This window comes from Capricornis sumatraensis, chromosome 15, assembly GCF_032405125.1.
Source record: "Capricornis sumatraensis isolate serow.1 chromosome 15, serow.2, whole genome shotgun sequence".
Taxonomy (NCBI): Eukaryota; Metazoa; Chordata; class Mammalia; order Artiodactyla; family Bovidae; genus Capricornis; species Capricornis sumatraensis.
In genome coordinates this window covers 49,479,083-49,493,657 of record NC_091083.1, presented here as the reverse complement: position 1 = coordinate 49,493,657, position 14,575 = coordinate 49,479,083, and the positions used below count along the sequence as shown (strand labels likewise).

General features: G+C 44.5%; 1 protein-coding gene across 1 annotated transcript in view; it reads right to left on the bottom strand.

Moving 5' to 3' along the window:
• The window catches only part of LARP4B (La ribonucleoprotein 4B), a 57,533-nt gene that overhangs the window by 30,007 nt on the left and 12,951 nt on the right, over nt 1–14,575 (bottom strand). Inside the window, exons 3-4 of the mRNA XM_068986986.1 lie at nt 8,880–9,018; nt 8,512–8,652 (exon numbers count right to left, since the gene is read on the bottom strand). Of these exons, the coding sequence (XP_068843087.1) occupies nt 8,512–8,652; nt 8,880–9,018 (280 nt within the window). The remainder of the gene's footprint in view (nt 1–8,511; nt 8,653–8,879; nt 9,019–14,575) is intronic.

The following is a 14,575-nucleotide window of genomic DNA, read 5'->3' as shown; positions in this document are numbered from 1 at the left end:
GAGGCACCCTTAGATATTCAAGCGGGCGCCGGTGGCCCAACGTAGATGGTGCAAATTCCTTGTCTGGAATTTTATTGGTCTTCCGCGTAAACCAAGCTATTCAGCCCTCTTCCTCCACTTAATCTTCCTACTACACTATAGTTTCTTAAAAATAATCTTATGTTAATAAATAAACAAGTCTTTCCACGCCAACACCGTCCACCCTTCGAATTCCCTGGATCCACTGGGGCTGGACCCCGGCAGAGCCAAGCAGCACATGAAAAGATGTTCAACATATCTCATCATTAGGGGACCACAAGTCAAAAACCAAAATGAGGATCACTGCTCACCTGTCATAACTGTCGTTATCCAAAAAAAAGGTAACAAACAACAGGTGTGGGAAGGATGTCAAGAAAAGGGAGCACCGCCCCACCCCCTGCCCCGTGTATTACTGGTGGGGACGTAAACTGGCACAGCCACCATGGAAAAGTGTGGAGGTTCTTCATAAAATTAAAATAGCACAACCACATGATCCATTACTGGGCATACACATAAAAGAAAGGAACTCAGAGTCTCAAAGATCTGCTTGCACCTCCATGTTCACAAGGATTATTTATAACACCCAAGACATGGAAACCTCCCACATGTCTATCAATGGATGAATGGATTAAAAATGTGTCTCTGTGTGTGTGTATCTATATATAGTCCAGGGTGTGGAACAATGCAGGGACAGAGCATACCAGGAGGGTGCCCAGAGGCGTGGGAAACCCCTAGAGGCAGGTGCCTATGGGATCACAAAAGAGACACTATTTAGTGACTGAACAAGTATACACACACAATATATACACAGTGGAATATGATTCCACAAGAAACCCTGCCATATACAACAACATGGATGAATCTAGAGACTACTGTGCTAAGTGAAATAAGTCAGAAAGAACCCCCCACAACTACACGATGCCACTTACATGAGGAATCTAAAAAAGCTGTGAACACAGAGTACCAGAGCGTAGAGCCACGGCTGCCAGGGGTTGGAGGCAGAAAACGGAAAGATGCTGGTTTAAGAACACAAACGTTCAGTTCTAAGGTATCAGCTCTGGGATCTACTGTACAGCATGGTGACTATAGTTAATAATGCTGTACTCTATACTTAAACTTTGCTAAGACAGTAGATCTTGAGTGTTCTCAGCATTCCAATGGGAAAAAAAAGTATGTGAGGTGATAGCTATTAAACCATCATGTTGCTCTACACCCTAAGTATAATTAACATTTACTTGTCAATTACACCTAAATAAAAAGAGAAAAAAAACTGTAACCTCCCACCACTTTACTTATCATGACCTGTCTTCTCACTTTATATAATGTGAACATAAGTATATTCTGTGTATGACGACAGTCTGTCTCTGCCCGAATGGATGTAAACACCCAGAGAGCAGGAGCTTTCACCAATCGTATGAACTGAGTCCCAAGTACATCTGGCACGTGGTGGGTTTTAAATATCTTTTTTATTAAAAAAACAAACGAACCAGTTTTCTAGATGTAGAGCATTAACTCCTGAAAGAGACACGAGGATGGCCTGGGCTCAGGGAGCAGACAGAAGCCCGAGGGTCCCTGAGTCCAGGGTGTGGGACAATGCAGGGACAGAGCACACCAGGAGGGCACCCAGAGATGCAAGGGACCCCTGGAGGCAGGCGCATGTTCCCTGCATAGCACAGGCACGAGGACTCCCTGAGGCCGGGGAAGGATCACGTCAAAGGAAGGAAGGAGCTCATGCCTCCTGCTCTGCCCTCATGAACACCTCATGGACACTCCTGAAGTGCAGGCTGGCACAGTGACAGGACCACATGTAGAGGGAAAAAAAAGAGTAACTTCACAGTTGAGAAAGCTAATAATAAACCTACTTCAGCCAGCTGGTCACGGTCAACAACAGCAGCAATAAATCATGCTGGCAGTATGTACTCTTAATGTGATGGGACGAAAACGGCTCTTGACTTCTGTGGTATTCCTTCCCTCAAACCCACCATGATGAGAAAAACATCACACATATTTTCCAGTATCATGCAAAATAACTGAGCAGTACTCCTCAAAATTATCAAGGTCATCAAATACAAGTAACGTCTGAGAAGCTGTTACAGGCAAGAGAGCCTAAGAACACAAGTCACTCACTACATGTAACATGATGTCCTGGGACAGAAAAATGTCAATAGGTGAAATGTACCAATCCTGGTTCAGGAACTGCGGCAAATGCATCATATGAATATAAGGTGTTAACAGAAGAAAACGAATGCTGGGTCTATGGGAACTCTCTCTACTCTATCTGCTCTATTTTCCTGTAAGTCGAAAGCTATTCTCAAACAAATAGCAAGGTGAGAGACTCAATCTAACCATATTAATTATCATAGTAAAGGTTAACATTCTAAATGCCTAAATTAAAGGCAGAGACTACAGGATCTGACTTATTATCCAAATACTGGTTCTTTGAGATGAATAAAATTGACAAACGTCTACCCAGACTGACTACGGGGAGAGGGGGAGAGAAGACAGGAATTACCAACAACAGGAATGAGTGCTATGACATGACAACAAGTTTTATAGATACTAAAAGGATCAATAACAGTACTGTGAGCGATTCTATGCAATAACTTGGACAATTTAGATGAAATGGACAAAATATGTAAGTAAAGACAGAAGAAACCAAAGCTCTCTCAAGAAGAAATAAACCTGGGTAACCCTATATAAAAAACCAAACAAACTGTAGCTGACAATTTTCCCACAATCAATATTCTACATTCGGATGGCTTCATTTTTCACTTAAGCAAGAAATAAACTCTTCCCAAAAATTCAGTAGGAGGGAAAACATCAAAATAAAACTACAGACCAACATCCCTCATGAACGCAGGCGTACAAATTCTAAGCAGAATTATGGCCAATCCAATCCAATAATATATGAGAAATGTATTACATCCTGACGCAGTAAGGCATACCCCAGGAATTTAAGGTGGGTTAAACATTTTTAAAAAATCAATGTAATTAATCCTAACACACACACACAAAATACAATCAATACAAAAAAAAGTAATACAATGATTGCCACAGATGAAGAAAAAGCATGACAAATTCCTCTTTAACTGTTCCTCCTTAAAACTCTCAGCAGACCATATAACAGAAGGCGATCTGGTCCGCCCAGCAAAGGCCACAAACACAAAACCAAGAGCACCACTGTACTTAATGGCAAAAAGACAATGCCCACCCCCACCCCCCATCAGTCAGACATTTGCTCTTACCACATCTGTTCACCTCTGTAATGAAAATTCTTTCAGTGCAATGAGGCAAGATAAAGGAATAAAAGGAACTAGACTGGATAGGAAATAAAACTGGATTTATTCACAGATAACACCAGTCCATGTAGAACATCCAATGAAATCTACAAAATAAGTTTCTAAAACTAATATGTGAGCTTAATAAGTGTTCAGGGTATGATATCAATTTATAAAAGTTAATATATTTCTATCTATTAGTAACAAATAGTTGCAGATTGAATTTTTAAGAACCACTTATAATAGTATTCTTGCCTGGAGACTCCCATGGACCAAGGAGCCTGGTAGGTTATAGTCCATGGGGTCACAAAGAATCAGACACAACTAAGTGACTAACACACACTTTTACAATAGCACCAAAAAATATGAAATACTTAATGATAAACTGAATGGAAGATGCGAAAAGCCAGAGGACTGAAAACTGAAACATACAGGGAAAAATACAGTCAAGAGAGACTAAAGATCTGAACAAGCAGACATATACCAAATCATGGACAGCAAGCCAAGATGTCAATCTTCTCCAACTCATCTACAGAGTCAATGAAATTCCAATAAAAATCTCAGCATGCTACGGAAATTGATCAGGTCACCTGAATGTGCATGGAAATGGAAAGGACCTAGATCAGCCAAAATAAGTCTGCAAAAGAACAAAATTGGAAAGCTAAATAATACTACCTGCTTTTAAAAGAATTATTTACAGTGATTAAAACAGTGTGGTTTTGTTGTCCAAACAGACTGATGAAGAAGAGACAGTCCAGGGACAAACCCACATACGCAGGGACAAATGATTCTGACAAAGGCAGTGCAGTGGGGAAGGGCAGGAGAGTCTGTCTGACAAATGTTACTGGAACAACTGTGTATCTATTAATACATGTGCTGGGGGGAGGGGAAGAACTCTGCTTCACACCTGACACCACATACAAAAATTAATTAAAAATGGACCACAGACCTAAAAAATGTAAAACCATGTAACTGTTACTTTCCCGGTGGTACAGTGGTTAAGAATCTGCCTGCCAATGCATGGGACATGGGTTTGATCTAGGTCTGGCAAGATCCCACACGCTGCAGAGCAACTAAGCCCTCAGGCGGTAACTACTGAGCCTGAAGTGCTGCAGCTACTGAAGTCCACGCCCCTAGAGAAGAGTCCACGTACAGCAACCAAGAGCAGCTCTGACTGAGCCTGAGTGCTGCAACTACTGAGGTCCACCCCACCAGGGGAAAGTCCATGCCACAACCAAGCACAGCTCCCACTCGCCCCAACTAGAGAAAGCCTGTGCACAGCGATGGAACAGCTGGTGCAGCCAAAAATAAATTTTAAATTAAAAAAAAAAAAAATACAACTTAAACAGCAGAAAACATTTGTGACCCTGGATTAAAATTTTGTAGGAATAACATGAAAAGCAAGGTCCATAACTCGACAATATAAAAGGTTTTAAACTTTTACTTTTCAAAAGATACTATTAGGAGAACAAAAAGACAAGCCACACACAGACTGGAAAGATGTATTTCAAGTTACATATTGATAAAGACTTCTGTCCAAGGAACTCTCAACTCAATAATAAATCAATCTAATTAAGAAAATAGGCAAAAGACTTGAACAGACTCTTCACTGAAGAAACATACACACTTGAAAAGATGTTTGACACCATTAGTCACTAGGGAAATGTGAAGTAAATCCACAGGAAGATTCTACTACCAAACTTCTGGAATGGTTAACATTAAAAAGACTGATGGTATCAAGTGCCAGCAATGTGTGGAGCAGCAGAAGCTGTGACCACTGCAAGTGGGGGTGCAAGGGGACAGCTATGGAACACAGCTCTACCATTTCTTAAAAAGATAAGCCAATGCCTAGCGGATGACCCATCTACTCCATTCCTGGGTATTTACCCAAAAGGAATGAGAACAGATGTACACACAAAGCCTTGTTTATAAATGTACATTGTAGCCTTATATGTAAGAGCCCCAACTGAAAACAATCCAAATATTCATCAACAGGTGAATAAAAAAACAAACTATGATAGGTAATGGAATGGAACACTACTAGGTCCAAAAAGTAAAGGCCCCAAAATGTTACCACTTGAATGAATCTCAAAACGAGTAAGTAAAAAAGCCTCACAAAAAGAGCACATACTGTAAAACTCTCTTTACATACAATTCCAGACTAAAGTGCAGTGACAGAAAGCAGATAAGTGGCTGGCTGAGGCAGGGTACGGGCAGGAGGAAGGGCACAGGCGGTCTCCGTGGCAGCCGGCACGACTCTGCCATGACTGGAGATGGTTTCTCAGGTGTCTACCCAGCAAGTCCAACTGGAAGAATCAGCGAGTCAGTTCTAGAATGATCTGAATACTGCTTCAAGCTAAGGAAAATAAAGCTTACAGAGAAAGCAAGGATATTCCAAACGTGATGTTTACAGTACACTAATGGTGCCTCATTAGTGCTCTACACCCCCAAGGCTGGCAGGTGTGAAATGGCCATGCAGGAGCTCGATTGCTGCGCTGTGGGGCCAGAGGCCCCTGCAAGTCTGAAACCGTGAATGGAAAATGAGACCACTCTACATTGCAACACTTGTCTTCTTCAGCCACATCTGCCTATCTGCTCAGGAACAGAGTAGGTAGATAATTACATTTAAACAAGTCAGAGGCATCTGCTAAGCAACTATGAAGGAAGTTAGATGCAAGGAAGTAGCTGAAATGATGGTCGATGTAATCCAGGCAGAGTGAGGAGGGAAGTGAGGGGGCAGGGGGAGACGGGCATGTGGTCACAAAGGTCAGCAGCAACTGTGCAGACCAGGTCTTTCTGGGTTCTCTTCTAGGGCAAAATATTTAACATCAAACACTTACACAGTACTTAATTAAGAATCTTCCGTACGTAACCCTACAGCTGGTGGTAAGAAAGGGAAGGCAGGCTTTCTCAGTCATGCAACCTTCTCTAGACAGTGACACGGGGGCCTGAACACAGTCCTTGTGCAGCCGCTCTGCTAAGTGTTGGCAGCCAATCTGGGGGAGCTGATTCTTTGCACTCACCCTTGCCCATCTGACCATCAATAAATAACAAGCGTGCAGCCTATTCCTCAGGTCTGCTGGGGTCTTAAAACTGGTCTTTTAGATTAAGGCAGAAACAAAATCGGAGGTGAACAACTGCTGTTCCATTACCCACGGGGATTTCTATGCTGGCCCACACCCTGCACCCCAAAAGAGAACGCCCTTCTTTTTCTTCTGAAACGCTTTAAATACTCCTTTCACAAAGAACCACCTCCTCCTGGGTTTGACTCAATTTCAACATGAACGTTTCCTGTCTGTACTTCTCCTGGCACTTGGCCTTCTCGTCAGTCTCGTCTTCTCCTACTCAAGTCTGACCTGCCTTTCGGGAACTGTTCGGGTCTTACATTCCTCTGAGGGATCTGGACCGGCACCCCTCACCTCAGCATCAGCAGGAGAGTCAGTTTACAGAAGAATCAAAGGAACCAGTGAAAGGTACATTGTTTAGGGACAGGTTTAACAGGCAGAACTTTTAAAGCACATCAATGTCTGAACAGGGTGACGGTAGCCACTGATAGTACCTTTGCACACAGAGGAGTGGACAGGATATTGTCTGGGGCTCTGATGGTGAGCTGGGGCCACCAAGCATGCACCCCAGCTCACTCCAGCCCTTCGTGCTCTGGCCTACTCGCCACTAGTGTGGAGAAGCCACTGCAGGAAGGGGGTGGGGTGCACACATTTAGAGGGAATGGAACCAGCTCTAACCCCACCCTCAAGGCTTCTGCTTCAGCACCAATGACAGAGGAGTACGTTTCAAATGAAAGGGGAAAAAAACTAATGAAAAGAGATAAATAGCAGATAAAAAAATCGAAGTATTAGTAATAAGAATGCTAACTGAAGCTGGGAAAGGAATACATGAACACAGTGAGAATTTTAACAAGAAACTAGGAAATAATTTTTTAAAGAAGAAGCAGTCAGAGCTGAAGAATACAATAACGGAAACGAAAAACAGTGGAAGCAGATCAAGTAGCACAGAAGAACTCACAAGTGATCGGGAAGACAGAGTAACGGGAACCACTCAGTAAGAACAGCGAAGGGCCACTTCAGCTACTTTTAAAAATAAGGATAATTTAAGGGGCCTCTGGGACAACATCAAGTATACTAAAATCACATTACAGAGGTCCCAGAAAAAGGAGAGACAGAGAAGGTAAAATATGCATCTGATGAAATTATGGCTGGAAACTTCCCAAAGCTGAAGAAGGAAACAGATATCCAGCAACAGGAAGCATGGAGGATCCTATTCCAAATGAGATGGAACTCAGAGACCCACACCAAGACATGTCATAATTAAAACGGCAAAGTTACAGCTAAAGAGGATTCTAAAGGAAGCAAGAGAAAAAAGGAGTTACAATCAAGGGAACCCCCATAAGGCTATCAACTGACTTTTTAGCAGAAGCTCTGCAGGCCAGAAGGGAGTGGCAGGATACATATCAATGGCTGAAAGGTAAGACCTGTAACCTCCATTACTCGACCCAGCAAGATAATCATTTGGAATTGAAGAAAAGATTAAAGAGCTTCTCAGACATGAAGAAACTGAAAGAATTCATCAGTACTAAACCTGCACTGAAGAAATGTTGAAGGGTCTTCTCGAAGTGGAAAAGAAGAACCTATAGGAAAGGGAAACCCCACTAGGAAAGGCAGACACATAGCAAGGACTAAAGATTATTTATGTAAGTCAGTATATAGATTAAAATACAAATTGTAGAAGCAACTATAACTACAAGTCATATACAGATTACAATACAAACTGTAGAAGCAACTATAACTACAAGTCGAATACAGATTAAAATACAAACTGTACAAGCAACTACAACTATATACAATTAAGGGAGAGATAAGAATGTGCGAAATGACATAAAAAAACAAAATGTGGGGGAAGGAAGTAAAAATGTAGATCTTTTAGAATGTGTCTGAACTTAAATGACTATCAGTCATTTCTATTACCAAGTAGATAAAGTTACAGGTCAACATATATGAGGAACACTGTAACCACAAATCTAAAAACCTACAATAGCTACACAGAAGCTAGAGAGAAAAGAACACAAGCATGCCACCAAAGAAATCATTAAACCACAAAGGAAGACACAAAAAAGAGGAAGAAATGAACAAAGAACTAAAAGCGCAACATAAAAGAAGCCCATACTCTATATGAAAATGAAATCATAAAACAGCTTTACCTGTCTCACTGCTTTCAGGTGGTGACTCATACTCTGAGTGGTCCGGACCCAGCGTGCTCATGGCTGTCTGGTCTGACTCCTGCGGATCTGACAGCCCAACACTGTCATGACTTTTGTCACCGTCACCGTTGGTGTCCAATCCTGTAATTAAGAATTTCAACCCAAGAGGAAGGGTTAGGAGAACAGCTTTTTCTTAAAACAGAGACTTACATCTGCAGTTATGGACCTTTTCAACTTGACTGTGAGAGACCTCAGGGTTCATAAATACTGTCACCAACCATGACACAGGTCTTAAACACTTTCCCAAAGGTGAACTCAAAGGAAACAAGGCTACAGCTCAGAGCAGAGGCCCAGCCCCGCCCACTCACCGAGGTGGCCGCGGCCAGGGGACGCCTCCCAGACTGTGCTCACACCGTCGTCTGCAGCTCCACGCGCTTCCAGCTGTAACAGTGGAGTGCCCCATACTTTTGCATTAGGGTTTAGCTCCGAAACCTTGGCTGTTGGTACCTAAGAAAAAATACGATGTGTTTATTTGTATCCAAATTCCAATCACTGCAATTTTACTTATTAATTCAGAGTTAAAACACATCCATGCTAGAGAATTTATGTGAAAAAGGCGGAACCTATTTACACATACTTTTAGGGAGAGATCAGATGCAAATCCCATGGATGGAGGAGCCTGGTGGGCTGCAGTCCATGGGGTCGCTAAGAGTCAAACATGACTGAGCGACTTCTCTTTCACTTTTCACTTTCATGCACTGGAGAAGGAAATGGCAACCCACTCCAGTGTTCTTGCCTGGAGAATCCCAGGGACGAGGCAGCCTGGTAGGCTGCCGTCTATGGAGTCGCACAGAGTCGGACATGACTGAAGTGACTTAGCAGCAGCAACAGATGCAAAAGTGATCGAAGTTGATGCATTCAGAACTCCACTCACCAGCAGATGTTAAATTTCTTACCAAGTGAAAGGCTCTCAAGAAATGGGAATGAAAGTCCTGCCTTCATGGGGTATTTAATCAACTTTTTAAACTGGTGACTCAGTTATTTCTCTGGTCCAGACTACTCAACACAATTCAAAGATTTGCAAATCTGAGAACCGATGGATAAAACTCTAAAATAAAGCTTGAACACTGCCAAAGGTTAAAGGCAATAGAAAATGAAAGAGTCATGGTGGAGAGGAGCCAGATGCAGACACCCTGTGACTGTGCCCACTTCCAGTCACGTGGCCCCCAGGCTGTTCCAAACACACTGGCCCTCGACTCCCTGGGCTTGTCTGTCAGAACACTCCCAGATGTCTGATTGGCTGGCTCACGCCTCTGAGTTCCTTGGGGACTGCTGGGGTATTTCCTGGCACACCTCACTAAACCCACCACCACCCTTGAATTTTCTCTCTCCTGCTTACAAATCCTGCCCAAATCTAAAAGAAGCTGATGTCCTGGGGCAGCCACCCCAATTCCTAAGCAAGCCTGGCCATGACCCGCATTCTCAAGGCACTGCATGTCATGATCCCACCAAGCAGGGCCAGGGCTGCAAAAGGGGGACAGGCCGGGTCCCAGAGCCCAGGCAGCAGCTCCACACTGGGAGCAGCCTCCTGGCGCCACCCAAAAAGGCCGTCTCTAAGGCCAGTGCACTGTGATAAGCCGAGTAGGGAACAACGTGGGGGTCAACAACCTTAAAAACCACCATAATAAATTCACTCTGGCCGGATGATCGACATCTGCAGGGAGAAGACTGTGAAACCGAGGTAGAGGCTGATGTGGATAAAGTTAGACAGTATCCTCTGCCCATACCTCAAGGCATGGACAATAAACATCATGCCTAGAACCAGGCACGTACATGAGGGCTGATCTGGAGCCCTTCTAAATTTTAAGTACCAGACAGGGCAAAGAACAGGGTACCCCTTCTCCTTCAAGAATGTTTCCCTCAAGAAGCACTGAGTCTTTAAGCTCCGTTATGTGACATCTAAACTTCCAGCTCATTGCTGGACTCTGCTCCTGTACGTCCCCCTGTGTCTTCAACACACACTTCTGACATCCTCAGGGAGTGCCCAGCACAGCACGAGGTGATCCGGGAACAAGGCCGACAGGATTGCACCAAGCACAGTAACAACCTCCACACCTCATGGGCACCACTGCCCTCAGCAGGTACACCTTTTTATTCATGCCTTTATTCTTTCCTATACTAATACTCTCATAACTCACCTCTTCTGGTTACACCCAGTCTCGTTCTCCCACGTGACTCGCGTCAAGTTTTCCACTCACGGAGCAGACCCTGGACCTCATGGACACACTATACATTCTCTAAATTCCTAACTCCAACCTGCACTTTGCATGAGGTCTTCCTCGTTTTTAGCACCATCTGCAGTTGGCTATACTGCATGACCAACACACATTTTACAGCTCACTCACACACACACACACACACACACACACACACACACACACACACACACACACACACTCTCTCTCTCTCTCTCCCTCTCTCTCTCTCTCCCTCTCTCTCTCTGAGAGCCACGCAGGCCTCAGGCTCCTCCCCCTCTGTTCACCCACACGGCATGTCCTGTCCTCCCCATAGGCTCCCAGGCGTCCGCTGTGGGCACACTGACACCTGGAGTCCTGAGCCCAGCAGGGAGCTGCCTGAGAAACATGTGGGAGGAACCAATGTTTCATGATGTAATAACATAAAATTCTACTTTCTAATATTTGACAACTTGTGCAAGGTTTTATGCCACAGCTGACTGGAACACTACCTGTGCACAACTGACTACTTCTACAGTAGGAAACACTCAAATCCAAATCAGCCATCAGGGGCTTCACACAATCTCCAGCAGTGAGTCAGGATTCGAGGGATATTCTGAGGTATGACGGGGATGCAAGAATGGAGATGTGACAGCCAGCTGGGTGCCAGGCACACCCCACGCACGCACCTGAGTTGAATCATGACAGCCTCATGACACAAGTAAGGAAACCAAGGCAGAGGAAGGTTAAGTAACTCGCCCACAAAAATGATCCTAATTAGAAAACTCTGTTCTAATATCAAGAAAACAAAACATTTATCAAGAGCTCATTAGCTTCTTGTAACTCACATGAGAAACAACTTGTACTAAACACATTTCTTCAAAATGCAGCTATTTTTCTGCAGTCACAGGGACCTCCAACTGATTATCAACAACTCCAGTTTCATCTGTGTGGCTTCCTAAGTCTTATTTTTTCCCTGAAAAGTCATGGCCAAGCAATAGTTGGCAGAACTAGCAGTGAGCTGACCTTAATGGCCACATTCTAAAGCCATTCTACACAAATGACCCGTGTTACTCTTTCTAGAGTGCAGTATCCCCAAATTTTGACACTCAAAGAAACACTACCCCTCAGTGCTATGCTCCATTAACAAAAATAAATAACTACCAACTCACAAACTTACATCTTTTGGCCAGGAAATAAAATCATCCCACTGACATGTTAGTGAGTAGGATCCAGAACACCAAGTATCAAAGGAGGGGGAGGCAGATGGAGAATATAAGTCAGGTGAGATATGGAAGGGAAAGAAGTGCCCATTTTCTAAAGTTTAAGTGAGCCTGGACGAGTCCTGGATTGGCACTAAGTTTAGCAACTCAGAGCAATTCAAAGACTTCACAATCATGACATCTATAACTCTGGCTTGTTACCTGTAAAACAACATAATAACAGCTACTTATAGCTTAATGAGATGTCTGCACAGGCACTTTGAGGACTGGAGTTTTGAACAAAAAGCAGTACCAGTAAGTGTAGTGTGTCAAGTGAGCACACTGCCAGGCACATGGCACAGCTGACAGCTAACTCAGAGCAGCGCACACGCACCTCACTCTCCCGTGCAAGAGCAGGAGCCATGTGTGCTCCACCTGAGGGACAGGTGTGGACAGCTGGGGCCAGCTGTCGGCCATATCCACTGAGGGAAGCGGTTAAGTGGTGCTCGCCTCCAGAACTACTATAGGAATAAAACTGATTAACCTGAACATAACTGTTTTCGGAAAAACTCCCAAATCTGAGCATAGAATGGAAAGAAAGGAGGTTAGTAGATAAATTACAGAATTTAATTTCTACTTGCTTGTTTCCATATAAGAGGCATAATATTTGAGCCACATCTATCTGTTCACTATTACTATTTCTCTAGCCTAATACAACAAAAACCACTAAAAATAAACAGACTGAATGCATGCAATTTTGCTACTATAAGCATATGTGCCCAAAGGGCTGCATCAAGAACAAGACTAATTTCCTGTTTCTTGAAAGTTTGCATTTATTACAGAAATTCTAGGAAGATGCTCAAACGACCTGCTCAGTGCAGGATCACGTGCTGGTTTGGTTCTCCCAAACCAGTGGGGCCTGAGTGGTGAGGTTCCCAGAGCCCTGCAGGTGCTTCTGATGAGAAGAGGGAACCGACATTCTGGAGCCAGTTAAAAGCACCAAGAGTACCTACCTGGACGGCTGCTATGCAAAAGCAGTAGAAAGCAGAGATTTCAACTCCTCTGTGTTCTCCAAGTGTAACCCTCTGCAGTGATTTTATTTTTATTTTATTTTTTTAACTGTCACCCTGCTTATTTAACTTTTTTTTTAAACTTTTTATTTTTACTTTATTTTACTTTACAATACTGTATTGGTTTTGCCATACATTGACATGAATCCACCACGGGTGTACATGTGATCCCAAACATGAACCCCCCTCCCACCTCCCTCCCCACAACATCCCTGTGGGTCATCCCCGTGCACCAGCCCCAAGCATGCTGTATCCTACATCTGCAGTGATTTTAAACATCCAATGGGCCAAATGTTTGTTCCACTCCACAAGGAGCCAGTGGCGAGGACAGGATGGATGAAGACAGGGCAGGGTAGGCTCCACAGACAGCATGCCTGATGACCTGTACCACAGGCACTAGTGCTCCAAGCCCACATGTAGATCCTAGCTTCAATACACTAAGAGGGAACCGAATCCATACTCTGCAGTTTGGAAATGATTAAACTGATACTATACTAACTTTGTTTTATAACAACACTGAAACAACTAACAATTGTTTAGAATAAATCTTTGTTAATTCCAAGTTAAAAAGCAAAATGAAACATTAGCACATCACAACAATAAAAACTGATACAGCATACTTACTAAGTGTGCACCTGTCTCTCGCCATCCCCAAATGACAGTATCTTCTGCCACTGGTAGCTGAAAAGGAGGCTTTTCCATCCAAAACAAAGACATCTCCAGGTCCTGAGGCTTACACTGCAGGTCCTCACTAAAGATCTGCTCATCTTCTAAGGTATCTTTCATGACTGTATCAGTCCATGGACAGCCCACTTGATATCTGCAACCATCTGCCGGACCCTCAGAAAACACCTGACTTGCCAGCTCCGCCATCGGGTAGCAGGAAAGTGCACTCAGAAACTGGAGGTGCTGATGCCCTGGGGGGCTCCGCAAATCCCCCTCAGACAGCTCTTCAGACACAAGCGACAGGGCAGGGTACTCACAATCTGGGACAGCCACCTCCCTGCTGTCATATGGGACGACAGGAATCCCCTGCGGCCCGTCCACTTGGGCAGGGTAAACACCAGTCACGCAGGAGCACCCTGCACGAAAACCCCCTAACTCCACTCTTTCAGAGACCACCAAGCCCTTGTCCCCTTGTAAGGCAGGTCCCTGCGCCGTGGGCCTGGCGCTCCTCTGGCTGAAAGGGCATGCGTGTGCACTTGTCCCACACAGGCCTGCGTGGCTGGCAGTGCCAGGGCCGCCACCGCCTTCCTGCAGACGGTGCGCCTCCTCCTCCTCTCCACCCGTCAGCTCTGGTTCTCTCAGCCCTGACGCGCGCCCACCAGAGGCCTCAGGAGCGTCTCCGGCTGACTGGGAGAGAACCTGCTTCAGCAGAAGGCTGCCACCACTGTGCACAGGGCTCACCCGCAGGCCTTCCGAGTCCTGCGCGCCTGGGGCCGAACTCTGGCTTACAGGTGGTGCAAGGCTGAGATCCTCACGGCTGCCGTCATTCACTCGGTAGGTATCGTTCCTTCCTGTGTGAGCTGTCTCAAAGTCAGAATTCTTTGCTTCACCA